This window comes from Chlorocebus sabaeus, chromosome 11, assembly GCF_047675955.1.
Source record: "Chlorocebus sabaeus isolate Y175 chromosome 11, mChlSab1.0.hap1, whole genome shotgun sequence".
Taxonomy (NCBI): domain Eukaryota; kingdom Metazoa; phylum Chordata; class Mammalia; order Primates; family Cercopithecidae; genus Chlorocebus; species Chlorocebus sabaeus.
Window position 1 is genome coordinate 120,379,529 of NC_132914.1, and position 25,268 is coordinate 120,404,796.

Sequence of the window (25,268 nt, forward strand, 5' to 3'; positions counted from 1 at the left end):
ACCTAAATTTGAATCTGTTAGCCATGGGACCTTGAGGAAGTAAGGCCTCTGTGGGACTGTTTTCTCATCTGTACAATAGAGTTCATTACAGAGGGTTGTTGTGGGATGAAGTGAGCCTCTGGTATTCAGTAAGTTCCCCAACAAGCACAGGTGCTGTAGCTGGACAAAACTCAGAAATTCAGCTGCGTGGTGGATCATGTTTTGTTAGTGGGCTAGCCCGGGAACCTAACCATGTGGACAGACATTCTCATGGAAAGCAGCCTTTCGCAGTGCCCACTGTGTGTCAGCTGGAAACGCCCCACACCAGCCAGCACTTTACACACGCTGAATTAAATCTGGCCACACCCAGCCTAGGAGACCACAGAGGCAGAAGTCAAGCAAAGACATCCAGGGTGAAGGTGGGACCCTTCCCAGTGGCAGGAACAAACCTGCAACCTGCAGGTTCAGGTTCCATTTTTGTAAAAAAGCAAAAATAAAACATGTTTATAGCTAGGAATAATGTACTTTCATTTTAAATATTTTTAAACCATTTGACTTTTTAAAATTTTTATTGTGATAAGCATAGTAACATATGACCTCCCCCTTACCAAAATTTAAGTGTAAAATATGTTATTGTTGATTATAAGTACAATGTTGTATAGCAGATCCCTAGAGCTTATTCATCTCACTTGACTAAAACATTATGCCCATAGATTACTAACTCCCCATTGCTTCCTCCCCTCATTCCCTGGCAACCACCATTCCACTCTGTGACTCTATGAATTTGACTACTCTAGGTACCTTGTATAAGTGAGATCATGCAGCATTTGTCTTTCTGTGACTGTTCTATTTCATGTAACATCATGTCCTACAGGTTCATCCATGTTATTCCATATGGCAAGATTTCCTTTTTTGTTTGGTGTTTTAGAGACAGTGTCTCGCTATGCTGCCCAGGCTGGAGTGCAGTAGCTATTAACAGGTGAGATCATAGCACACCATAGCCCCAAACTCCTGAGCTCAAGTGATCCTCCCAAGTAGCTGGGATTGCAAGCCTGTGCTACCCTACCCAGTTTAGGATTTTCTTCTTTTTTATGGCTGAATACTATTTTGTTGAATGCCACATTTTCTTTACCCATTCATCAGCTGATGGATATTTTTTAATTATTTGATTTTTTTAACTTATCTTTGTTAATTTCCCATGAACACATACTACTTACAAATTTTTTGGCCAGGCACAGTGGCTAACGCCTATAATCCCAGCACTTTGGGAGGCTGAGGTGGGTGGATCACCAGGTCAGATGGAGACCATCCTGGCTAACACGGTGAAACCTCGTCTCTACTAAAAATACAAAAAAATTAGCCAGGTGTGGTGGCGGGCACCTGTAGTCCCAGCTACTCGGGAGGTTAAGGCAGGAGAATGGCATGAACCTGGGAGGCGGAGCTTGTAGTGAGCCGAGATCGCACCACTGCACTCCAGCCTGGGCAACAGAGCAAGACTCTGTCTCAAAAAAAAAAAAAGAAAAAAAAAATTAAACACATTTATAAAAACCAGAAAAAGTAACAAAAAATAAAAAATTTAACTTGGTATTAAAGAAAGGGGCCTCCTGCAGGCCAGGCGCAGTTGCTCACGCCTGTTTGGGAGGCCCAGGCAGACGGATCACGAGGTCAGAATATCGAGGCCATTCTGGCTAACACGGTGACACCCCGCCTCTACTAAAACTACAAAAAAATTAGCCGGGCGTGGTGGCGGGCGCCTGTAGTCCCAGCTACTCAGGAGGCTGAGGCAGGAGACTGGCGTGAACCCAGGAGGCGGAGCTTGCAGTGAGCAGAGATCGCACCACAGCACTCCAGCCTGGGTGACAGTGTGAGATTCCGTTTCGGATTAAAAAAAAAAAAAGAAAAAGAAAGGGGCCTCCTGCTTGTTCTTTCTGACTTCCCCTCAATCTCAATCCCCGTGGCCTTCAATAAATCAACCCCTTGGCCTCACCTTATCTTCCATGTAATCTAGAACACAGATCACAAGATTAAGAGTATGATTATTGGCCCGGCGCGGCGGCTCAAGCCTGTAATCCCAGCACTTTGGGAGGCCGAGACGGGCGGATCACAAGGTCAGGAGACCGAGACCATCCTGGCTAACACGGTGAAACCCCGTCTCTACTAAAAATACAAAAAAAACTAGTTGGGCGAGGTGGCGGGTGCCTGTAGTCCCAGCTACTCGGGAGGCTGAGGCAGGAGAATGGCATGAACCCAGGAGGCGGAGCTTGCAGTGAGCTGAGATCCGGCCACTGCACTCCAGCCTGGGCTACAGAGCGAGACTCCGTCTCAAAAAAAAGAAAAAAAAAAAAGAGTATGATTATTTACCATATTACAGCTAATTCACAAATGGCCTTAAAATTCTCAAAGCATGTTGAATGCAACTCCTCCTTAGTCACCCAGCCCTAAGTTAATAATTAAGCACTCAGCCAGGCATGATGGTTCATGCCTGTAATCCCAGCATTCTGGGAGGCCAAGGTGGGAGGATCACGAGGTCAGGAGATGGAGACCTTCCTGGCTAACACAGTGAAACCCCATCTCTACTAAATATACAAAAAATTAGCCAGGCGTGGTGGCTCGTGCCTGTAGTCCCAGCTATTTGGGAGGGTGAGGCAGAAGAATCGCTTGAACCCAGGAGGCAGGAATTGCAGTGAGCCGAGATCACGCCACTGCACTCCGGCCAGAGAGAGTGAGACTCCATCTCAAAAAAATAATAATAATAATTAAGCACCTTTAAATTGGTGAATATGGAAATGTACAGCACAGCATCGTAGGCACCACTGCACACAAAATTGACCCTGGCCTGAAAATGGATTTCCTAAATCACTTGCTCATGGAGCACTTTCTCATTGAAAGTTAATTAGCCTAATGAGGGCAAGTGTGACTTTGTGAATGCCAGACTGACTTTCTGATCTGAGTCAGCCACCCAGGAGGCTGCCCATGTCATCCTCCTGGATTCATTTCCTGGAGCACCAAAAAGGCCGACCAAGGGGACAGAACTATAGGAGGCCATGTGCCCTGTGCCTTCCATGCTACTATCTGCTAGGAGTCAGCACACATTCCAAAGGCCACCGAGAGCCAGGACACTTACCTGCCACCTTTTCCTGGAGCTGGCCCCAGAACCTCTGCAGGAAAGGGGGCCCTGTGGCAGACAGAGTCACAGGTGAGCCCCTCTGGCTCCTTCCAGACCACAGAAGGCCCAGGTGGGCAGAAGGCAGCTGTGCCTTACCAACCCTCATACCCATGACTGATGAATACCTGCTCTGTGCCTGACCAGGACAACAGCAGCTCATGATTGTACTTGATAGATCATAAAGCCACCCTCCCAGCCAGTCTCTCTGAATCCACACAGCAGCCTTGAGAGGGACCACTGCTACTGTCACCAGGTGGGTATTGGAACCAAGGCACAGAAAGGTGCTCTTGTGGCTGGGCGCAGTGGCTCACACCTATAGTCCCAGCACTTTGGGAGGCCGAGGCAGGCAGATCACTTGAGGCCAAGAATTTAAGACCAGCCTGGCGAACATAGTAAAACCCCATCTCCACTAAAAATACAAAAATTAGTGGGACGTGGTGGTGCGCGCCTGTAGTCCCAGCTACTCAGGAGGCTGAGGCAAGAAAATCACTTGAACCTGGGAGGTGGAGGCTGCAGTGAGCCAAGTTCACGCCACTGCACTCCAGTCTGGGTGACAGAGCGAGATTCTGTCTCAAAAAAAAAAAGAAGAAGAAGGGGAAGCGGAAGGGGAAGAAGAGGAAGAATAAGGAGGAGGAGGAGGAGGAAAGAAAAAAAAGAAAGATGCAACTATCAATGGTCACTTACCTTGGAAATGGGACAACTGATGGCCCTAAACCCTCCTAGTTCAGTTGTCTTGTTGTTCCTCATCCAGAGGCAAACCAAAGTCAAAATTTACTGGCCCAGAAACACCTAAATGTCTATAAATGGACAAATGAAGAAAGAAAATGTAGTGTATGCCTACAAGGAACCATTCGTCTTAAAAAGAAAAGACAGCTAGCTGGTGCAATGGTTCACGCCAGTAATCTCAACACTTTGGGAGGCTGAGGTGGGGGGATCGCTTGAGCTCAGGAGTTCAAGACCAGCCTGGACAACATGGCAAAACCCTATCTCTGCAAAAAAATACAAAAATTATCCAGACATGGTGGTGCATGCCTGTAGTCCCAGCTACTTGGGAGGCTGAGGCAAGAGGATCACTTGAGCCTAGGCGTTCGAGGCTGCAGTAAGCTGTGTTGGTGTCACTGCACAAGTGACAGAGAGAGACCCTGTTTCAAAAATAAAAATGTTTAAAATGGTACATTTTAGGGCCGGGCGCGGTGGCTCAAGCCTGTAATCCCAGCACTTTGGAAGGCCGAGACGGGTGGATCACGAGGTCAGGAGATCGAGACCATCCTGGCTAACACGATGAAACCCCGTCTCTACTAAAAAATACAAAAAACTAGCCGGGCGAGGTGGCGGCGCCTGTAGTCCCAGCTACTCGGGAGGCTGAGGCGGGAGAATGGCGTGAACCCGGGAGGCGGAGCTTGCAGTGAGCTGAGATCCGGCCACTGCACTCCAGCCTGGGCGACAGAGCGAGACTCCGTCTCAAAAAAAAAAAAAAAAAAAAAAGGTACATTTTATATTATGTATATTTTACCACAAAAAAAAAGGAATGAAGTACTGATCCATGATATGACATGGTTGAACCTTGAAAACATTATGTTATGTGAAAGAAACCAAACACAAAAGGCCAAACATGCTGGGTGCAGTGGCTCACGCCTATAATCCCAGCACTTTGGGAGGCCGAGGTGAGCGGATCACAAGGTCAAGAGATCGAGACCATCCTGGCTAACACAGTGAAACCCCGTCTCTACTAAAAATACAAAAAAATTAGCCGGGCGTGGTGGCGGGTGCCTGTAGTCCCAGCTACTCAGGAGGCTGAGGCAGGACAATGGCATGAACCCAGCAGGCGGAGCTTGCAGTGAGCCGAGATTGCGCCACTGCACTCCAGCCTGGGCCACAGAGCGAGACTCCGTCTCAGAAAAAACCAAAAAAAACAAAAAAAGCCAAACATTATATGATTCCATGTATATGAAATGTTCAGAATAGGTAAATCAATAGAAACAGAAAGTAGATGAGTTGTTGCCAGGGGGCTGGGAGAGGGAAGAATGGGGAGTGACTGCCCATGGGTGTAGGGTTTCCTTCTGGAGTGATGAAAGTGTTCTGGAATTCGATAGAGCCAATGGGTGCACACTGTTGTGAATATACTATATAACACTGAATTATATACTTTAAAAATATTTTTAATTTTATAAAATTAAATTTTAATTTTCAAATTAAAATACTTTTAATTTTATAGGACGGGCACAGTGGTTCACATCTGTAATCACAGCACTTTGAGAGGCCCAGGCAGAAGGATCACTTGGCAGGAGGATCACTTGAAGCCAGGTGTTCAAGACCAGCCTGGGCAATATAGCAAGACCCTGCCTCTACAAAAAATTAGGCAATTAGCCAGGCACTGTGATGCAAGCCTGTAGTCCCAGCTACTTGGGAGGCTGAGGCAGGAGGATCCCTTGAGCCCAAGTGGTTGAGGTTGTAGTGAGCTACGATTGTGCTACTGTACCCCAGCCTGGGTGAGAGAGTGAGATCCTGTCTCAAAAATAAATAAATAAATAAATAAAATGTTTAATTTCATATAATGTGTAAATTCACCTCAATTTTTAAAAACAGACAATCATTGGCTGGGCATGGTGGCTCACACCTGTAATCCCAGCACTTTGGGAGGCTGAGGCAGGTGGATCACGAGGTCAGGAGATTGAGATCCTGGCTAACACAGTGAAACCATGTCTCTACTAAAAATACAAAAAAATTAGCTGGGCGTGGCGGCGGGCACCTGTAGTCCCAGCTACTCGGGAGGCTGAGGCAGGAGAATGGCGTGAACCCGGGAGGCGGAGCTTGCAGTGAGCCGAGATCGCACCACTGCACTCCAGCCTGGGCAACAATGCGAGATTCTCTCTCCAAAAACAAACAAACAAACAAAAAAAAACCAGACAATCGCACATCTCTGCCTTCTTTCCTGTTCTGTCCAAAGCCTCATCTGGTGCCTCTCTTTTTCCACTGGGCTTCCAGAGACCCTTCCTGTCCTCTCCCACACACCACATCTGCTGGAATCTACTGCATTTTCTCTCTGCATCTTCAGCCTTAACATGGCCAGAAACTTGGAATCCTTCTGGGTTATTCCAAGCACCTAGGCAAGACTATAGTGAGAGTAGGAATAAACTGGCAATCCACCACCTGGAGAGCAGGAAGGCCCAGCCCTGAGACCTCACTGTTTGCTTTTTGGGGGAATCCTGGCCATCCCAGAGGCCAAGTAGTCCACTTCTACTTTTTTAGGTATGACTTACTATCACCCCTTCCCCACAGACCACCTCCCCCAAGTTTTCTTTCATCCAGAGATTTAATTAAATCCCTCTTTCAAATTTAGAACCAAGTTAGGCAACCTGAGGGAACGTAAAAAGGGATAATTCAGTGTCCCCAGGCACCCCACCAGCTGGCTGGGACACCCAGGCCCTGGGAGCTAAATCAAGAGGACAGCAATGCAGGTCTAATTCTAGATGGTCTGAGAAGTTCAAGGGATGTGTCTCTATCTAGATGAAGAACCCAGGTTCAGCTGCTCCGGACATGCCCCTTAGGCCCCCGGGGAACGCAGGCCCTATGACTCCTGCTCAGGGGACCCGAGTCAGAGATTCCCACACTGGGCCCACCTGTATAACCTCTTAATCCTCTTAGCCCACTGGCCACAGGCCCTTCTGCTCCTTCAGCCCAGAAGAGCCCAGAGACAGCAAGGAAGGTGGGCACCCCCAGAGGACGCAGCCATGAGTTCCAGCCTCCTCCTCCCCAACCTGGCTTCCTGTTGCCCTATTCCTGAGGTCAGCTCTGGGCCCCTGCTCCTTCTTTAATGAGTCAGAGAACAAGGAAAGAGCAAAAGTGAGCAGGCTCAGGGAAAGATGGAGACTAAGCTGGCCCTGGCTGAAGGTGAGCGAGGCCCCTCCTCCAGGACAAGCTGCTAGGAACTGTGCTCTTTTTTAAAAAATCCCCTGCCCCACCCCCTAACAGAAAGGAGGCCATAAACAGGGATCTGCTTGACCAGCTGTCACCCAGCCAGTCTGAATGTCGTTCTCCCTTAAAGGGAGAAAAAGGCAGCAACTCTCAAGTAAGACTCCTAAACCCCCCAGGACCACACCCCAGAGGCCTAGCTAGACCCCACTCCTGCTCTCTAACCTCCAGCCTACAGGTGCATGCCTGGACAACTTCACAAGTAGGTCCGAATTTGGCCTCAAAGTCACATAAACAGATGTGATCCCAGAGCATGCAATCCTGTCTTGGTGAATCTGCTCTAAGTCCATGCATCCCTTTGGCCTCTTTGAAAAGGAACAAACAGAAGAGGAATTCTGTTTTCCTCTTGGAAAAAAGAAAAGGAAAAAAAAAAAAACCCACACAAACCCAAATGGAAAGGTACTTTGCACTGCTTAAACTCAACCAGATCAGGAAATACTGATGTTTTAAAACAACAGCACAGGCTGTGTAACAGAACATGACCGAATACAAGCATGAATATGAGGGATCAGGTCTAGAGTCCAGTCAGCAGTTAACTCCCTGTGCGGTGAGGCCTAAGTCATGACGTCTCTGAGTCTTAGGGTCCCCATCTGTGAGACACAACAAATGAAAGCACTGGGGGCCACACCATGACTTCTCTGAGCCTCAGCTTCCTCACCTGTAAAATGGGCACAGCAACATTTGTGAGAGTCCTGTGAAGCACAATGGGCAGAAGTATGCCATGCACTGTGGTGTCTTAGATAAAAGGTGGGTAAGCGGGAAAGGCCCCTCCTCTCTGTACCTCCAGCCACTGCCTCTGCAAGAACAATCCACAGACACTGGATCGCCACCATACCACTGTGCCTGGCACCAGCAACTCAAACACAAATAGCTGAGATCCCCTCAGCCTGAGAAGCAGCTAGGATAGACCAGGGATGCCTCTGGTTTGGAGGCTTCCCAGGAGAGGGAAGAGCAGCTGTCTCCTGCAGGAATCTTAAGCACCAGAAAAGCCCATAACACAGAGTCGATAAGGCTGGGTATGGTATGGGAGCCACTGGCCTGAACCCTGCAAACTCCAGTCCTACAGCTCCCAGGCCACCAAGACAAACCTGAGTGAGCTGCACATCCCAGATTTTATGAGCCGGCCTCCAGTTCACTAGCTGTGTCCTTGAGTCTTAATCCTGCTCCACCGCCAACACCCCACACCCAGCCCTGTGATCTTAGGGTTTCAGGGAAATGGAAAGTCATTCCTCTTTGTGGAAAGGTCAAACCCTTGGGCTCGGTTTTTTCCAATGCTCCTTCTGGCTCTCCTATTTGTTTGATTCTAAATTCCTTTATCCCCTCTGCTGGAAAGTCAGACAGAACATTCCTCAGGAAAGAGAACTTTTAGCGGGGGTGTGGTGGGGAGGAATAATTGAGGTAAAATGAAAAATGGGTGAAATCAGGTACTATAAAATCTTGGTACTCAAAGAGTGCACAACAAATTGTACCGGTCAGCAGTCATTACCGTGAACTCACAATGCTTTGGTGAGTCACCCAAGGCTGGGAACTGAAATCAAACTAACACTCTCTATCACAGTACAGGACAGGAGCTCAGCCGCATACTAATGGCAAGAATCCACTAAACGCATCCCTTGCTACTCCCAGCAGCAAATGCATAAGCTACTTCACACTCAAATATAAATTAGTGAGCTATTTTCCTTGCTGGGTTAATACAAATCGTGCTCTGGACCAATTAAGTAAGCCACTTCAAAACTTTGCTTCAGCATATTGGAAAATGTCCCGCTTAGGGGAAGAATGAAGTCTCGGGTGATGCATGCTCAATTGATGGTGAAATAGGTGAGAGTGCTTTCAGAATTATTGAGGATTTTGTTATTAATGGTGTTTCAGTGTTGGCTTCTTAAACACATCAAACAAATTTCCTTTAAACTAGTAGTTCCTGACTGCCACGGGGAAGGCTGCAGGCCTCCCACCTCCCAGATGGTTCAACCACAATAAACGTTTGGCCTGTCAGATGCACAACATTGACGAACTAATTGAAATATGCTGCAACAAGCAAATCCAAAATAAATGTGGAATAATTGTTTCCTTACATGATAACCCGCTGAAGTGCCTCCACGTCTGGCCACCCCTGCTGACTGAATGTTCCCCCTGCTCTGTGAGCCTCACTTATGTGTGGTTTTCAAGGGATTTAAATGCTTCTTTCCAGTGTGATTACCCACCTGGGAAAAATTCTAAATGCAAAAAATGTTGAGTTTTTCTCCCTCTTATGAAAAAAAAAAAAAAAAGCAAGTGAAAAGTCAACTGTTATAAAGTACCAAGGAAAGCAATTAAATGGGCCCTTCAGTGTGAGAGAGAGATTGTCCTCCTGTTCTCCAGAGCACCATGGCCAAGCCAGCGTTAACCACGCATCCACACCTGCGGGGAAGCCCTGCCTGTCAGACAACCTCACGCCACTGATGGAAGCTGGGAATGGCCACCTATTTCTACCCTGACACACACATCCCTATCCCCCTCCCCCCTCCCTCCCTTCTCCAAGGGGCTGTCTAGAGAGACAGCAGAGGGTGGAGGCCAGCAGTACCACAATAAGGCCCCCCACGGGCTCACGGCCTCATGCAGGACACTGGTGCCCAGTGAGCTCTCCCTAAGGGGCCGGGAGGCCGAAGGGCCTGATTCTAATCCCAGGAGGACAACGGAAGCAAAGTGCGGGCCGGGAGCGGTGGCTCACGCCTGTAATCCCAGCACTTTGGGAGGCCGAGGCGGGCGGATCATGAGGTCAGGAGATAGAGATCATCCTGGCTAACACGGTGAAACCCATCTTTACTAAAAATACAAAAAATTAGCTGGGCGAGGTAGCGGGCACCTGTAGTCCCAGCTACTCGGGAGGCTGAGGCAGGAGAATGGTGTGAACCCGGGAGGCGGATCTTGCAGTGAGCCGAGATCATGCCACTGCACTCCAGCCTGGGCGACAGTGCAAGATTCCCTCTCAAAAAAAAAGAAGAAGCAAAGTGCACAGCCCTGCTCCATGGCACAGCCTGTGCCTCAGACTTGGGAGGGAAGCCCCCCAGATGCCAAAAGATAAAATTCAGGCCCTCCCCAGGAATCACCTCTCAAACGGAAATAAACAGCTCTGCAGAGGAGAAACAGTAATATATGACTTAGGTACCAATTCTTAAGAGGGCACATAATAGGCAAAAGACTTGGGAAATGTTCCTTGAGAGAGCCCAGGCATAGGCCCCAAGAACCCCCCACCTTGGCCTGAAACACCTCCGTAAGAGGATTATTCCTTTGGGCGAAGGATTGGTCTCAGCTCCTCTTAAGAAAGGCCAAGTCTGTTGCAGGGCTGCCGCCAGAACCCTCAGCATGAAAGTACAGAGTCCCTCCTACCTGTAGACTTGAGCAGAGAGAGATGGGCACCATTCTGCTGGCAGCAGCCCTTCTAGAAGAAGCTACAGCAGGGCTGAGGGAGGACAGCTTGTCTTTCTCTTGCACCTAAGACAAGCAAACACAAGAATCTGCCTACAGCCTCATCCCGCAGCTCCAGCCTTCATCCATTAAGTACCATCAGCATGGTGCCCTGAGCTAGGCTGGATACACCATGGGGGCTCACATGAGGCCAAAGGTGGCAGATCCTCACTATCCATGGATTCCATATTTGTGAATTAACCTACTCACTAAAATGTATCTATAGCCCCAAAATCAATGCTCATGGTGCTTTCAAATTCATTTTCGAATCTGTGCAGACTGGCAAAAAATTTAAGTTGCCTGATGGCACATTCCCTGCTGTGGTTGAACGAGGGGACATTATCTTCCCATCTCAGCTCTCCTAATGGAAACAAGGGTCCTTTTTGTGGTCTGTCCAGTGCCATAATTTTGGCACTTGTGTGCTCTGTGTTGGTGATTTTGCTGTTTGGAATGGCCCCCAATCATAGTGCTGAGGTGCAGTCTAGTTCTTGGGTGCAAGATGGTTATGACATGCAGAGAAAATCTGTATGTTAGAGAAGCTTCATTCAGGCATGAGTCACAGTGTTGATGGCCAGGAGTTTAATGTTAATGAATCAATAATACATATTAAATAGGGTGTCTTTTTTGTTGTTGTTTTGAGACAGAGTCTCACTCTGTCGCCAGGCCAGAGTGCAGTGGCACGATCTCGGCTCACTGCAACCTCCACCTCCTGGGTTCAAGCAATTCTCCTGCCTCAGCCTCCTGAGTAGCTGAGACTACAGATGCACGCCATCACACCCAGCTAATTTTTGTATTTTTAGTAGAGACGGGGTTTCACCATGGTGACCAGGATGGTCTCGATCTCTTGACCTCATTATCCACTCACCTTGGCCTCCCAAAGTGCTGGGATTACAGGCATGAGCCACCGTGCCAGACCTCTTTCAACAGAAACATATACAACATAAGATTACATATGGATTGGTTAAAGAAAATGTTGTGCCCACAGGCTCAAAGAAGCCTAATCCTGTGTTTTCCCTAAGAGCGGTGGTTCAGTGTTCCACTCAGTGTTTTAAGCGGGACTCAGTGTTTTAAGCGGGACTTTATAGAACATAAAACTATGTTAGCCAGCGTGGTGCACATGTCTGTAGTCCCAGCTACTCAGGAGGCTGAGGCAGGAGGATCATTGGGCCCAGGAGTTTGAGGTTGCAGTGAGCAATGATTACGCCACTGCACTCCAGCCTGGGAGACAGAGAGAGACCCTGTCTCCAAAAATAAGAAAAAAAAGAACCTAACTATGGCCAACAATATGAATCAAATGACTATGCATACATGTATGCATAGTCAGGATATACTTTCCTCAGACAGAGCTATTCCATCCTGCAGTCACGTGCTCCTAAGGCTGCACGTTGGCATGTCCACACCCAACAAGGAGTCTGAGCTGTCAGCTTCTGCTCCAAGACTGGAATCAGCCTCAAGGTCTCTTGGGTCCTCCCGCTGCTCTGATAACACTCTGCCTTTTCCCTGGACCCATGACTCCCACTGACGTCCCTGATCATGACCTCTGATCTTTCTGACTAGCCGGGTCTTAATAAGGCCCCTTTCCACAATAGAGATAAGGCACTGCAGGGGCAAGGGCACTCAAGGAAAAGCTTTGTGAAGGATGGGGAACTTCAACAAGGAGAGTGTGAAACTCATCTTTCCATGCTCTCTCTCCAAGGCTGTCTTGGGTTTTTGATTTGTCTATTACCAGAACCCTGCCTGTTAGTTTATTTCCTGTGTCCTCTGGCAAGGGCAGTTGTTAATATAATTTGACCAGGTGCAATGGCTTACACCTGTAATCCCAACACTTAGAGAGGCCCAGGCAAGAGGACTGCTTGAACCTGGGATTTCCAGACCAGTCTGGGCAACACAGAAAGACATCGTCTCTACTAAAAATATCGTTCTATCATAAAGATACAGGCATGCGTATGTTCACTGAAGCGCTATTTGCAATAGCAAAGACATAGGCTCAACCTAAATGCCCCATCAATGGTAAACTGGAAAAGAAAATGTGGTATATATACACATAGTACAGAATACTATACAGTCATAAAAAAGAATGAGATCATGTCCTTTGCAGGAACATGGATGCAACTGGAGGCCATTATTCTTAGCAAACTAATGAAGGAACAGAAAACCAAACACCACAAGTTCTCACTTATAAGTGGGAGCTAAAGTGGGAGCTAAAGGTGAGAACATATGGACACACAAAGGAGGGCAACACACACTGGGACCTATTGGAGGGTGAAGGGTGGGAGGAGGGAAAGGATCAGGAAAAATAACTAATGGGTACTAGGTTTAGGTACTAATGGGTACTAGTACCTGAGTGACAAAATGATCTGTATAACAAGCCTTCATGACACAAGTCTACCGATGCAACAAACCTGCACTTGTATCCCTGAACTTAAAAGTTAACAGCTGGACGCGGTGCCTCACGCCTGTAATCCCAGCACTTTGGGAAGCTCAGGGCAGATCACCTGAGGTCAGGAGTTCAAGATCAGCCTGGCCAACATGGCGAAAACCTGCCTCTACTAAAAATACAAAAATTAGCCGGGCATGGTGGTGGGCACCTGTAATCCCAGCTACTTGGGAGGTTGAGGTAGCATAATCGCTTGAACCTGGGAGACGGAGGTTGCAGTGAGCCAAGATCACACCATTGCACTCCAGCCTGGGCAACAAGAGCAAAACTCCATCTAAAAATAATTTTTTAAAAAATAAAAGTTAAAAAAAAAAAAAAAGAGTAATTTAAGCAAATGCTAGCATGCCCCTCCTAACAGCACTCGTCATGTGTTTGACCATAAACGTTTAGCAGAGGTTTGTCCTGGTGTTGCCAGACTGGGCGTGAGGAGGTCAGTACTCCATACTCATTTTACAGGAATCAAGGATCCACGTACAGAGCTGTCACTTCAAAAAAAGAGCACTAAACTGGTAATCAGGGACTTGGGTTCCAGGCTAGCAGAGAGGTCTTGCGCAAATCACTTCTATTCTTCCAGCCTCTGCCTCTCATCCTCAACAGGGTGCAGGCCCTCCCAGCTCCAGTGTTCTGGGATCCTCCATCAAGGATACAGAAGACTTGAAGAAGGCATCACCAGGCTCCCCACTTTAGTATCTGGACCAATTCTCTCCTTTCCCACCAGAACACCTGTCTTGCAGGGCCATCATGATAACCACAGATTTTAGAATGTAAGTCCTACACACCTTTACAGTTGCTGTGGACTATCAAAACTACCCATTCTTCAAGGCTTCCTTCAAGTCCCACTTCTTTCAGGAAGTCAACCCTGACTGCCTTACCCAGAAAGGGCATTTACCCCTCTGAACTCTACCTTCAACAACTCTTATCACACATACCTTTTGTTACCTGTGGACTCATCTCCCTAACCACACTGTGAGTTAGTGTGTTAGGTACAATGTTACCTTTTTATTTTTATTTATTTTTTCTTTTAGAGACAGGGTCTCACTCTGCTGCCCAGGCTGGAGTGCACTGGCACAAGCGTAACTCACTGCAGCCTCACACTCCTAGGCTAAAGGGATCCTCCCACCTCAGCTGCAGGCGCACACCACCATGCCCAGCGAGCAATATTACTTACTATATTCAATTCTCTTACCCATACACTTTTCCAGAAACCTTTTGTGATGACTTTATAAAGAGCATATAGAGAGAGATTTACACATAAACACGCACACAGAAAAAAGAGTCCAGGAAAGCAGAAATAAATATGCTGATGTTGAGGGCAAGTGAATATAGTTGCTAGACAGAATATCACATTGTGTGCTGAGCAGCCTGGACGCCAAGGAGAAGAGGAGAAACATAATCAGTTGGAAAGATAGTGTGGTATAGAAAGAGCCACACATAGTGTGGCAAAGAAGCAGAACTGAGTACAAATCCAGGGAAACTCGGACAAGTTAGCTGACCTCTCTGTGTGTCTTAACTTCTTTCTCTGGAAAAAAGGCGGCAGAATACAACCTACCCTGCAGGGTGTGTCCAGGAGGCCCAAGCACACGCTGCATGGTGCAAAGTATACAAACAAAACATGTTTTCCTTCCCCACTTTCCTTTTCATTATCAAAGGAGAAAGCAACCTAGTTTCCTGGGGGAAGGAAAAGTTTGCCTGGCCCTAAATTCTAAAAGAAATTTTTAATATGGGTCACTGTAGGAAGCCTTTAGAAAAGGGGAAAATGCCTCAGATTATGGTTTTAGAGTAAACCAGATGAGGATTTGCCATGGCTCTATTTGATAACATTCCAGGGTACCCAGTAAAAGCTTAATAAACATCAACCAAATGACCTACAGAGAAGCTGGGCAAAGACCACTTAGCCACATCTGTGTTTGGAGGCAGGGAGTCCTGTTAAGCAGCTTTCAGGGTGACTATCTGCAAAGGGATTGATCTCATCTAAGCAAAGTTGAGAACTGGCATACAAGAATCCAATGGCTTGTTTTGGATTGACCTTGCGGTCATAAGCAGTGGCTCCTCCTGCCTATGGCCAAAGACACTGGAGCAATACCACTACGTTTACTTTAAAGAGCACATGGCCCCCAACATCTTTTCCATAAACAGCAAGGCAGTGATCTCAAAGTACCAGACGTTTCCTCTGCTAATCTCTACAGATAACTGCACATCCTCTGTGACTGGTCTTCTCAAAGACCAAGTTGGAAAGACTAACTGGATGGGCTGGTTAGGAGAGCATCTATCTACTTGGTGTTAAAACAGGCCTTTAGACACGGAGGAAGGCAATGGGTCCCCATAACAGAGAATGTATAAGCAATCGACTCTGGACAAGAAGGGCTATCAGTGCTCATCTATGCCAATCCTCTCACTATTTGCCTAAGTGCCTTACTGTGCAGCGAAGCATTGGGGACGCAGAGAAGCATGAAGCAGCATTGACTGCCCAGGAGCTCACGGTCTAGTGGGGGGCACATGTAAATAGATAAGGGCCATTCTGCGTGGCAGGCAAGTCAGACTATGGTGGTTCGAAAATCAGAAGGGGGACCAGTTCCACCTGCGAAGGCCAAGACTGGGTCTCAACCAGTGAAGAGTTGAAAGTACCTGGGGAGATGGAGGGCAAGGGAGCACCAAGTCTTTGAAAGCCTCTAGGTAGCCTGAGAGGACTGCAGCTTAAGAGTATGAATGAAATGCTAGCAGAGGAGGCAGAAAAGGTAGACAGGACCCAGATCCCAAGGGGCCTTAGATACGCAGAGGAATTCTTTCAGATTCCATAAGATGCAACCACAACCAAGAGAAACCAAGCGACGTAGTTAAGCTCCTACAGCAAGTTATGGGAAAAGCCAGGCCTGGAACCCCAGTCCCCTTCTCCCCTCTCCCGCAGCCCCCTTCTCTCCCCTACTGCCTCCCATGCCTGAGCAGCTGGAGAAGGCCAGGAGAGAGAATGGCCCATTCAACACTCACTACCCAGAGAATCTAGAGTCTGTGCCTGGCCATCTTCAGGGCAGAGGATGTACTGTCCCGTTCACTTGGCAAGCCACTCCTTACAAGAAAAACAGTCCTTCCTAGCTCACTGTATTTCTCTCTGCAGTGGGAGAGGGCTGGAAGTCCATTCCAACCACAGAATACAGTCTCTTCACGGAAGAAAAATAATTTAACAGCAACAGTTCAGGAATCAGAAAAGCTAGGGTTCCAGAGGCAGGCAAGCCTTGGAAGGGCCTTCTGCTCCACAGAGACACTGACTGCATGCAGGGTACTGACCAGAGCAGGGGACCAGAGATGAATCAACTCCAGCCCTGGAGCTCACCGTCCAGCAGGGGAGATAAGGCAGATGGAAAAGTAACTATAAAATAAGGCAGACGTCGATAAGAGTTACACAGGAGATACAGATAGCAGGCAGTGGGAGTTCAGAGCAGAGGAGTCTGGGGGATGGGTGTCAGAGGATTCAGATAAAGGAGAGCACTTACTGCCTTCCCTCCAGAAGAGGGGGGTCTATCAGCAGCTCTGGTCACTCCCAGATGGGGGCCGGGGAGAGAGCTGGTCGTGAACAAAGACAGATGTTCCAGTGAGGTCTCCTTTGAAGAATCCAGATTCTGGGTGGGGGAGGCAGGTAGGCCAGGGTGTTTGCAGAGGCGCCCAGCCCACACTTCAGAGGGAGGGAGAGGAGTGCAGGATGTCTGCAGGAGCAAGTCGGTGGAAAGGGGACAAGCCTGGAGGACTTGCCTTGAAATGACATTTGCACCGCACGCACTCTGTTCACCTGGACTGGCCGTTTGGGATTTCTTGCGGGGAGTCAGTGCACACTGGGGCGGGGGACACTGAACTTTCCTTCTCCCCCCCGCATCAGCCCTCCCACGGATAAGAAAGGATTCGGGGTGTGAAGAAGACAGAGGCGGCACCCCCATAACAACAGGAAGGGGGCACTGAGGATGGAGACGGGCCACACCCCAACCCTGGGCCCCCGACACGCAGAGGTCACGGCCCGGGCCTGGGGACGTTGAGCTGGAGGCGGGAAGCAGAGAAGGCGGGCCAGGGGGCTCACCTCCGTTTCCTGCCGACAGCCCCTTCCTCGCCCTGGCACCGGCACTGCCCACGCCTGCCCCCCGACCGCTATGACACTTGTTCCTGGCGGGGGTCCCCCACGCGGCCGCGACCGACGGAAATTCGGAAATCAGCGTTTCGGGCACGAATCCGGGGCCGGCGACTCACTGAGGCCATCTCCCGAGCGGGGTTCCCGCACGCCACACCCTCCTCCCTGCCCGGGTCTCCGCTCCCTCCTCCAGCCCCGGCGGCTCGAGGGCGGGCGGGCCGGGGCCTCTCTGGGAGCCGCCGCCCCAGATCCCCAGGTCCCCGGCCCGCGCCCGGCACTGCGGGACTAGCCACGGGCCTGCGGAACGGCCGCCTGGACGCACTCACCCCGCTCAGCGCGGCCGCGGGCTCTGTCCTCTTCGGCCCCGGGTGGGCCGCCGCCACCTCACGCTGCCTCACGGGGAGCGCCCGCCCCGCGGCCCCGGCCCGGCCAGCTGCGCCCCGCGCGCCCCCGCCGCCTGCTGGACCCGGGCGAGCGGCAGGGCCCCGGCGGGCATTGCTCCCGGGCGTCGCAGGCGGGCGGCGGCGGCGCACGTGCTGGCGGGCGGCTCTCGCTGCGGCTGCCGCGGGCTGAGGAGGAAACGCCGGGCGGGCGGGCGGCCGGGGCCGCCTGGACAGCTCTACGCCGCGGCGCCGCCGTGCCCCGCGCACCCCAGCGGCCGCTGCTGCCCGCGCGCGCCGGGCCGGGCTCGCATTCCCTCAGTGGCGGCGGCGCCTCCTCAGGCCGCGCGGGGGAGCGGCGGCGGCGGCGGCGGCGGCGGCGGCGGCGGCGGCGGGGGCGCGTCCCTGCGGAGTCCCGGCCCGGCCCCGCCGCCTCCGCCGGAAGAAACCTCTCCGACTCAGGCAGCCCGCCTGGTTCCTCAGCCCCGCCGCGGCGCCCCCGCTCCTCCCGAGCTCGCCCGTGTCCTCACACCCCGGGACTGCACTCGGGGGCGGCGGCGCGGATCCCCGCCTCAGGGTCCTCGCCCACCGTCCGCAGCAGCCAAGCGCACTCGGAGGCGGGAACCTGCCGACTTGCGGCCACTGTGACTCTTAAAACAGCCTCATTTTAAAAAATGAAGTTTCTTAGAAGCGAAATGGCAAACCAGGGAGGGCAGAGCGCAGCGGGCCGCTCACCGAAGCCCAGCCCCGGACGCGGTGCTCGCCACACGCCGGGTCCGCGCTCTCCCCTCAGGACGCCCGGGCCGCGGCCCAAGGAACGGCAGAGCCGGGAGCGCAACCGCCCCGGTTCCCACCTCAGGGAGTAGCTGGAAGAGGATCACGAACAGCTTAATCCCGATGATCTGGCACGACAGGGCTCTCCAATGGGAAGAGCCCCCAGTGGGGGGGCATCTGGTGACATTCCTTAAAAACATGAGGTGTTTGTTAGGTTGAGCCAGGGTGGACTTGTTTGGCAAAATCTGAAGTCATGGAACTAAAGAGGGCACACCTAAAACTTAGTGATGGGCGACCCATCCCTTCTTATCGCCTTATAAGGCTGAGGAACCGGCGGTGCTCCCCTGGAGAGGACAAGCTAAAATTAAGGCGGCCTAGATGACTCCAGATGGAGCCGGGGAGGCCGAGCCCCTGACGGCTGCTCACCTCCTGTGGTCACGGCAGAACCCAGCCGAACGGGCCAGGAAGGCCATCGTTCCGACTCGCCTCCAGGTACCCCTGACCATGACTAGGCAGAGGAGGACCAAGGCGTCCCATCATCACTTAGAACGCCTCAGCTCCTTCCCTCCACCAAGAGGTGCCCTAGGATCCATCCAGAAAGATCTGCGGAGCCCACAGAGCCCCAGCGGGAACTGTACTCCTGGATGGAGGCCCCTTAACCCGTAACTCAAGGACTTCTCTATGCCTGGGACTTAAAATCACCAACAACCCGCTCCCGCAGCCAAATAGCAGAAATAAACACACGAAGGCCACACGCCAGTTCACAGCCACGAGTATTTATTGAGTGCCTGTAGTGCAAGAAAGAGATGGTCCCTGCTCCCGCAGAGCTTACAGCTTCACGACGCCAGCATCTGTCTAGATTCAGAAACAACTGCAGCAAGCACTTGTCTATTCACCAGCAGCACTGTATAAAGCACATTTTTCACATTATCGGTCACTGTTACAGTGAAATTGTTAGATGTAAAAATTATCCTTGAAATCTGTAGTCATAGAGATGACACGGTATATAATGTCCAGCAAATGCACATTTATGGCTTGATTCCTCACATATCTGAGAGGTCTATGGAAATAAAGCACAAATCAGGCAGAAAAGACTTAGTAACACAGTTTCTAATAATACTGGGGTAGTAGTTTATTATCAAACTACCATAGAGCTCTTGGCAGGGCGGGAAATTATTTCCAGCAAAATTTGTGCAATATAGTGGATTTAATCAAACCTGCAACTGTCAACCATACATGATCCCCCATGACAGGTAAATATAATCTACCTGTCTGAATCCTAAAAGGCTACGGGTGTGCATTTAATTTTTTTTTTTTTTTTTTTTTTTTTTTTTTTTTGAGACGGAGTCTCACTCTGTCGCCCAGGCTGGAGTGCAGTGGCCGGATCTCAGCTCACTGCAAGCTCCGCCTCCCGGATTCAGGCCATTCTCCTGCCTCAGCCTCCCCAGTAGCTGGGACTACAGGCGCCCGCCACCTCGCCCGGCTAGTTTTTTGTATTTTTTAGTAGAGACGGGGTTTCACCGGGTTAGCCAGGATGGTCTCGATCTCCTGACCTTGTGATCCGCCATCTCGGCCTCCCAAAGTGCTGGGATTACAGGCTTGAGCCACCGCGCCCGGCCGCATTTATTTTTTAAAGCTTCTTAAATACTCATAGCACAAGTGGCACATTGAAATCTAGTGAAAACTTCTGAGATAATCTAAAAATTAAAGTGACAAAAGTGTCTAATTTTACCACATATTTAGGTACAGAGTTCAGATTTCAAGCAGCATCCAGCAAAGCATGTGGCTTTTCTGGGTTAGAAGGGGACAGTTTTTGATTGGCTATCACAGGCTCCACATACATCTCCTAACGCCCACTGGCAGGCACTTCCCGCACGTGGTTCTGCCCACAGGCCATCACCTTTAGATGAAACATTTGAAGGGCCAATTATTTGGAGGATACTGGCAATAACTTTTAGAAAAACAGCCTATATTTATATCAAATAACCCCCAAGTCACCAATAAGACCAAAGTGCTTTCTGAACTTACACTTGACAGGTTATGAAATTTGTTAAAATTTTGGTGGTTAAAAAACCAAACACACCAGAAGGAAGCTCAATTTAAACTAAAAAAAACTCATGTTTTTTGCAAAGGGTGAAGAGAACTAACAAATGTCAGTCCAAGGCAGTTTTCAGGTCAACTGCTTGGGACATAATCTACTTTTTTATTTCAAGTGTGCTACCTCAAGGCTGGGCACAGTGGCTCATGCCTGTAATTCCAACACTTTGGGAGGCCAAGGCAGGAGGATCATTGGGGGTCAGGAGTTCAAGACCAGGCTGGCCAACATGGTGAGAACCTCGTCTCTACTGAAAATACAAAAATTAGCCAGGCGTGGTACGCACCTATAATCCCAGCTACACGGGAGGCTGAGGCAGGAGAATAGCTTGAACCCAGGAGACAGAGGTTGCAGTGAGCCAGTACCACACTACTGCACTCCAGCCTGGACAACAGAGCTAGTAGACTCCATCTCAAAAAAAAAAAAAAAAAAAAAAAAGTATGCTACCTCAAAAGCCTACTTAACTCAATGAATCTGAAATGTAGTATTTCTTGAGCACTTACTAAGCACCAGGCACTTTACAAAATCTCCCTTAATGAACAGAGTTTTCGGCCGGGCGCAGTGGCTCACGCCTATAATCCCAGCACTTTGGGAGGCCGAGGCAGGCAGATCACGAGGTCAGGAGATCGAGACCATCCTGGCTAACACAGTGAAACCCCATCTCTACTAAAAATACAAAAAATTAGCTGGGCGTGGTGGCAGCCACCTGTAGTCCCAGTTACTCAGGAGGCTGAGGCAGGAGAATGGCATGAACCCGGGAGGCGGAGCTTGCAGTGAGCCGAGATTGCACCACTGCATTCCAGCCTTGGTGACAGAGCGAGACTCCGTCTCAAAAAAAATGAAAGGAGTTTTCTTATTTCATCTTATAGCTGAGGAAGGCAGGCCTGTGCCAGGATGTGACCCAGGTCTCTCTGGCTCCAAGTCTCTCCTCTCTTGTCCCAAGCCCAGCTCTGCACAGCCCTAGCACGGCCATTTTAGCTATATCTGTTGCTTCAGTTGGAAAAGTCCTTTGGTCACAAAGGCCACTTCCATACCTCAGGAGTAGCTCCTGCAAACAGAGGTTTAGAAAGGGAAAGGAAGGGGGCAGATCCAGGCATCAGGAGAGAGTTCACTTTCTATTTGATTTTAAAAGGCACTTCCCAGAAGTGGCAGATTTGCTTAGGGTTTTTTTTTTTTTTTTAACTATTAATACCTGCAGCACAGCCCGAAGCCAACAACAAAAATAGTTTACCCCCTGGGATAATAGCTGCTATTTAGAATTGCCATCTTTCCTACTTTTAGGTGGAGTGTTTTTTCAGTTGAGTGTTCATAAGACAAGCATTACCAAAGAGAAAGATAGCAGAAAGAATTTTCCTTGGTTTCCCTCTTCAGAGCTATGAAGAAAAAAAGAATAATTTTCTAAAAAATAAGTGACTGATAGTTCCAATCTATTATACACTTCAAATATCAAAGCATATGCTTTCTGAGAGAGAGGCACAGAAGATGTTTTGATGGAGCTTAACGCTTTTTGGAATAAGCCAATATAGGCTACTAAGAAGATAATTCCTTGGCAAGATAAAACTATCATCTCTTCTGAAATGGCATTTTTTTATTCTTAAGAATGTAGTAGACTTTACGATAAAAGTAGGGAACAAGGAAATATCCTAACAATTTTCAAGTTAGTTTTTAATGTCATATCCAGGAACACATTAAAGGGGGTCTTACTAGGTCTTGACACAAGCTGTACTGGAGCTTGATTAAAATGAACATTTTATTTACCAAGACTAAATTTTTTTTTTTAAAGGCTAGAAAACCAAGAATAAAGAATACCAAGAATAGGCCGGGTGTGGTGGCTCCCGCCTGTAATCCCAGCACTTTGGGGGGCCGAGGCAGGCGGATCACATGAGTTCAAGAGTTTGAGACCAGCCTGGCCAACGTGGTGAAACACCATCTCTACTAAAAAAAAAAAAAAAAAGAAAGAAATATATACACACACATACACACAGACACACACACACACATATTCACATACGAAATTAGCCGGGTGTGGTGATAGATGCCTGTGATCCCCGCTACCCAGGAGGCTGAGGCACGAGAATCCCTTGAACCCGGGAGGCAGAGGTGGCAGTAAGCTGAGATCATGCCATTGCACCCTAGCCTGGGCAACAAGGGTGAAACTCTGTCTCAAAAAAAAAAAAAAAAAAAAAAAAAGAATAAAGGCACTTGATTCTAATTGTAAGTAATTTTGATTAGCCTGAAGTCTTCAAAAGTTGCAGGAGTAGGGAGCAAAGGTTCAACTGCACTGTCAGACAGGCCACCCTCCTTGCTGAGAAGGGAGCAGGGCTGTGGACCCCTGGCCTGGGGACCAGTCAGGTGAAGGGTGCTCAAAGGTCATTTGAGAGCCTGCTTGGAATAACTGTGATGGCTTGGTTCATTCTAACTACTTATTAAGAGCCACGTAAGGAGGAAAAGCTCAAAAGCAAACCAAAATTTAAAACCTGAGCATGTTTAGTACAAATCCACTTTGAAAGTTTGGATGAGACTGTTTATCAACATGTACCGAGCTGGAATATGTGGGGCACTGCGTTCTGACTGGCTACAAAGAAGTGAGTGGTTACACAGCTCCAACTTAACCAGTAGTCCCAACACAAACCTGCAATGCTCCTGGATCAGAGGAGAGCTTCCTGCCCACATGCTACTTCTGAGAGCCAGCGGCTACCACAGAGGCAGTGGGCTGGAGCCCTCTACAAGGCCAAGGGGAAGGCACCAGGCTTCATCCAGACACACTCCCTGTCCATTAACAAATACAGTAGATTATGATGATCTAAAGTCTAGTGTTCTTACAGCACCTACAATGGAAATATTTTTCTTTTTGGCCAGGGTGAAGGAGTGGAAAGGGGTGAACATGTCCAGATGACAACTATGAAGGACAGCTGAAGCCACACACACTAAGAAAACCAGGCTGCCCTCTTAATCCCTCATGGGGTGGTGGCTTGTATTTCAAAGGGTTTAGCTGTCCATTTATTGTCCAGGGTGGGACACAAGTTAATTCAGAACAATGGCAGAGAGCTACTCTGAGAGCCCTCCACAGAGGGCTCTCCAATTGTTTAACTGTTTTAGAAAGATAAAATTAGAGAATTACAATCCCTCTCATTTTTCTCTTATAAACAATAAAGTTTAAAGAAAATGAGTTATATTCATGTAGTTTTCAAAGCTTTCCAAGAGTCCATTATTACTATTCTGATACTCTAAGACATGTTTCAAATAGGAATTGTATTATCATTTTTTAAAACCCTCAACACAACTGAAATCCAAGGTACACTGTAATTGTTTATGTATTCAGCATGTACTAATCTATCATTATGGAAGCTATTAAGCTTTATTGTTTTAAAAAATGAATTGTATTTACAATGTAGAACAAGTTTATAAAATTGGTGTGTAAAGTTAATTGTAAAAGGATAACACTATTTGTTTAGAAACAAGCTGCTTCCCCTGCTTATATTTCCTTATTCTTGATATAAATTGGAGACACATACTATTTAAAAATAATGCTTTTTAAATAGTAAAATATACAAGAGATTCCTGAGCATAACAAAAATATCTTGAAAATATGTGGCCATTTGAAGTATAAAATAGCAAGTGTAAGAATAGCATGATTGTAAAACTACTGTTTGAAGGCTTATAAACAGTACAAAATAGTTTGCCTTTTCTGACTGCATAATTATACATTAGTGCAAACAAAAATGTCTCAAAATTTAATGGCTACAAATCTCAAAGATTTGCAGAGGTACGCAAAACATGGAATTTCTTTAGCGTCATGCGAACTGAACCCAGTTCTCGATTAATCCTTTCCAAACGATCTTCCAAGGCTTCCTAGGTAAAAACAATGGGAAAAGTTTAATTAGAATTCTCTATCAAGTTCTATAATCACCACCAAACTGACCTTTCTTTTGGCAAAAGAGCAAGTATAAACACTAAAATTACAATTATTTTGCTTTCTACACAAATCATCTTACGATTTCTTTTAAACTGAACAATATAAATTAGCTTTTCAACTATTCCAAATAACTGCTGCACTTTAAAATATTCTCAATATGTTTGACACATTGAGGTATATGGAAATTCTAGTAATAGCAATACAACCAACTGGAAGGGGATAAATCTTTGGCTCTGAAGTGAGAACAGTACAAGAGGAACCTAAGAGGTGCTTCACACATTTCACCAGAAGAAATGGACACATTTGATCAGTGCTGCATCCCACACATACATAGATCAAATAACTTTCTTCTCACCAAAATTTCTAAGTTAAAAAGGAAAAAAAGGCTGGGCGTGATGGCTCAAGCCTGTAATCCCAGCACTTTGGGAGGCTGAGACGGGCGGATCACGAGGTCAGGAAATCAAGACCATCCTGGGTAACACGGTGAAACCCCGTCTCTACCAAAAAATACAAAAAACTAGCCAGGCGAGGTGGTGGGCGCCTGTAGTCCCAGCTACTCGGGAGGCTGAGGCAGGAGAATGTCATAAACCCGGCAGGCGGAGTTTGCAGTGAGCTGAGATCCGGCCACTGCACTCCAGCCTGGGCGACAGAGCGAGACTCCATCTTAAAAAAACGAAAAAAAGAAAGAACACTGAAGGATACTTTTATACTTTTCTAAAAAAAAACAGATTTCACAACGAATTAACAATTGCTATTTTAAAATAAACAATATTACTGTTAAATAATACCTGAACTATATATCATTATAGATACTACTGTGTTTTTGTTGAGACAGGGTCTTGCTCTGTCACCCAAAGCTGAACTGCAGTGGCACAAGCATAGCTTACTGCAGCCTCAAACTCCTGGACTCAAGCAATCCTTCCACCTTAGCCTCTTAAGTATCTGAAACTACCACCACACCTGGCTGATTTTAAACATTTTTTTTTTGCAGAGA

General features: G+C 48.2%; 2 protein-coding genes across 19 annotated transcripts in view; both read right to left on the reverse strand.

Annotated features, from left to right (window-relative positions):
* The window catches only part of PITPNM2 (phosphatidylinositol transfer protein membrane associated 2), a 170,773-nt gene extending 152,997 nt beyond the window's left edge, over positions 1–17,776 (reverse strand). For 3 of the 11 annotated variants that reach the window (XR_005239428.2, XM_073021191.1, XM_073021192.1), the window contains exon 1: positions 17,436–17,765. The gene's annotated coding sequence lies outside the window, so the exon portion shown is untranslated. Of the gene's footprint in view, positions 1–17,435 lie in introns of all 11 variants that reach the window. The other 8 variants (XM_037995540.2, XM_037995535.2, XM_008005090.3 and 5 more) reach the window with 6 other exon arrangements.
* A 1,243-nt stretch (positions 17,777–19,019) lies between these two features.
* The window catches only part of MPHOSPH9 (M-phase phosphoprotein 9), an 83,392-nt gene continuing 77,143 nt past the window's right edge, over positions 19,020–25,268 (reverse strand). For 6 of the 8 annotated variants that reach the window (XM_037995578.2, XM_008005101.3, XM_008005097.3 and 3 more), the window contains one exon: positions 19,020–24,210. In XM_037995578.2, the coding sequence (XP_037851506.1) occupies positions 24,109–24,210 (102 nt within the window). In that variant the 3' untranslated portion in view covers positions 19,020–24,108. The remainder of the gene's footprint in view (positions 24,211–25,268) is intronic. The other 2 variants (XR_012094612.1, XM_008005099.3) reach the window with 2 other exon arrangements.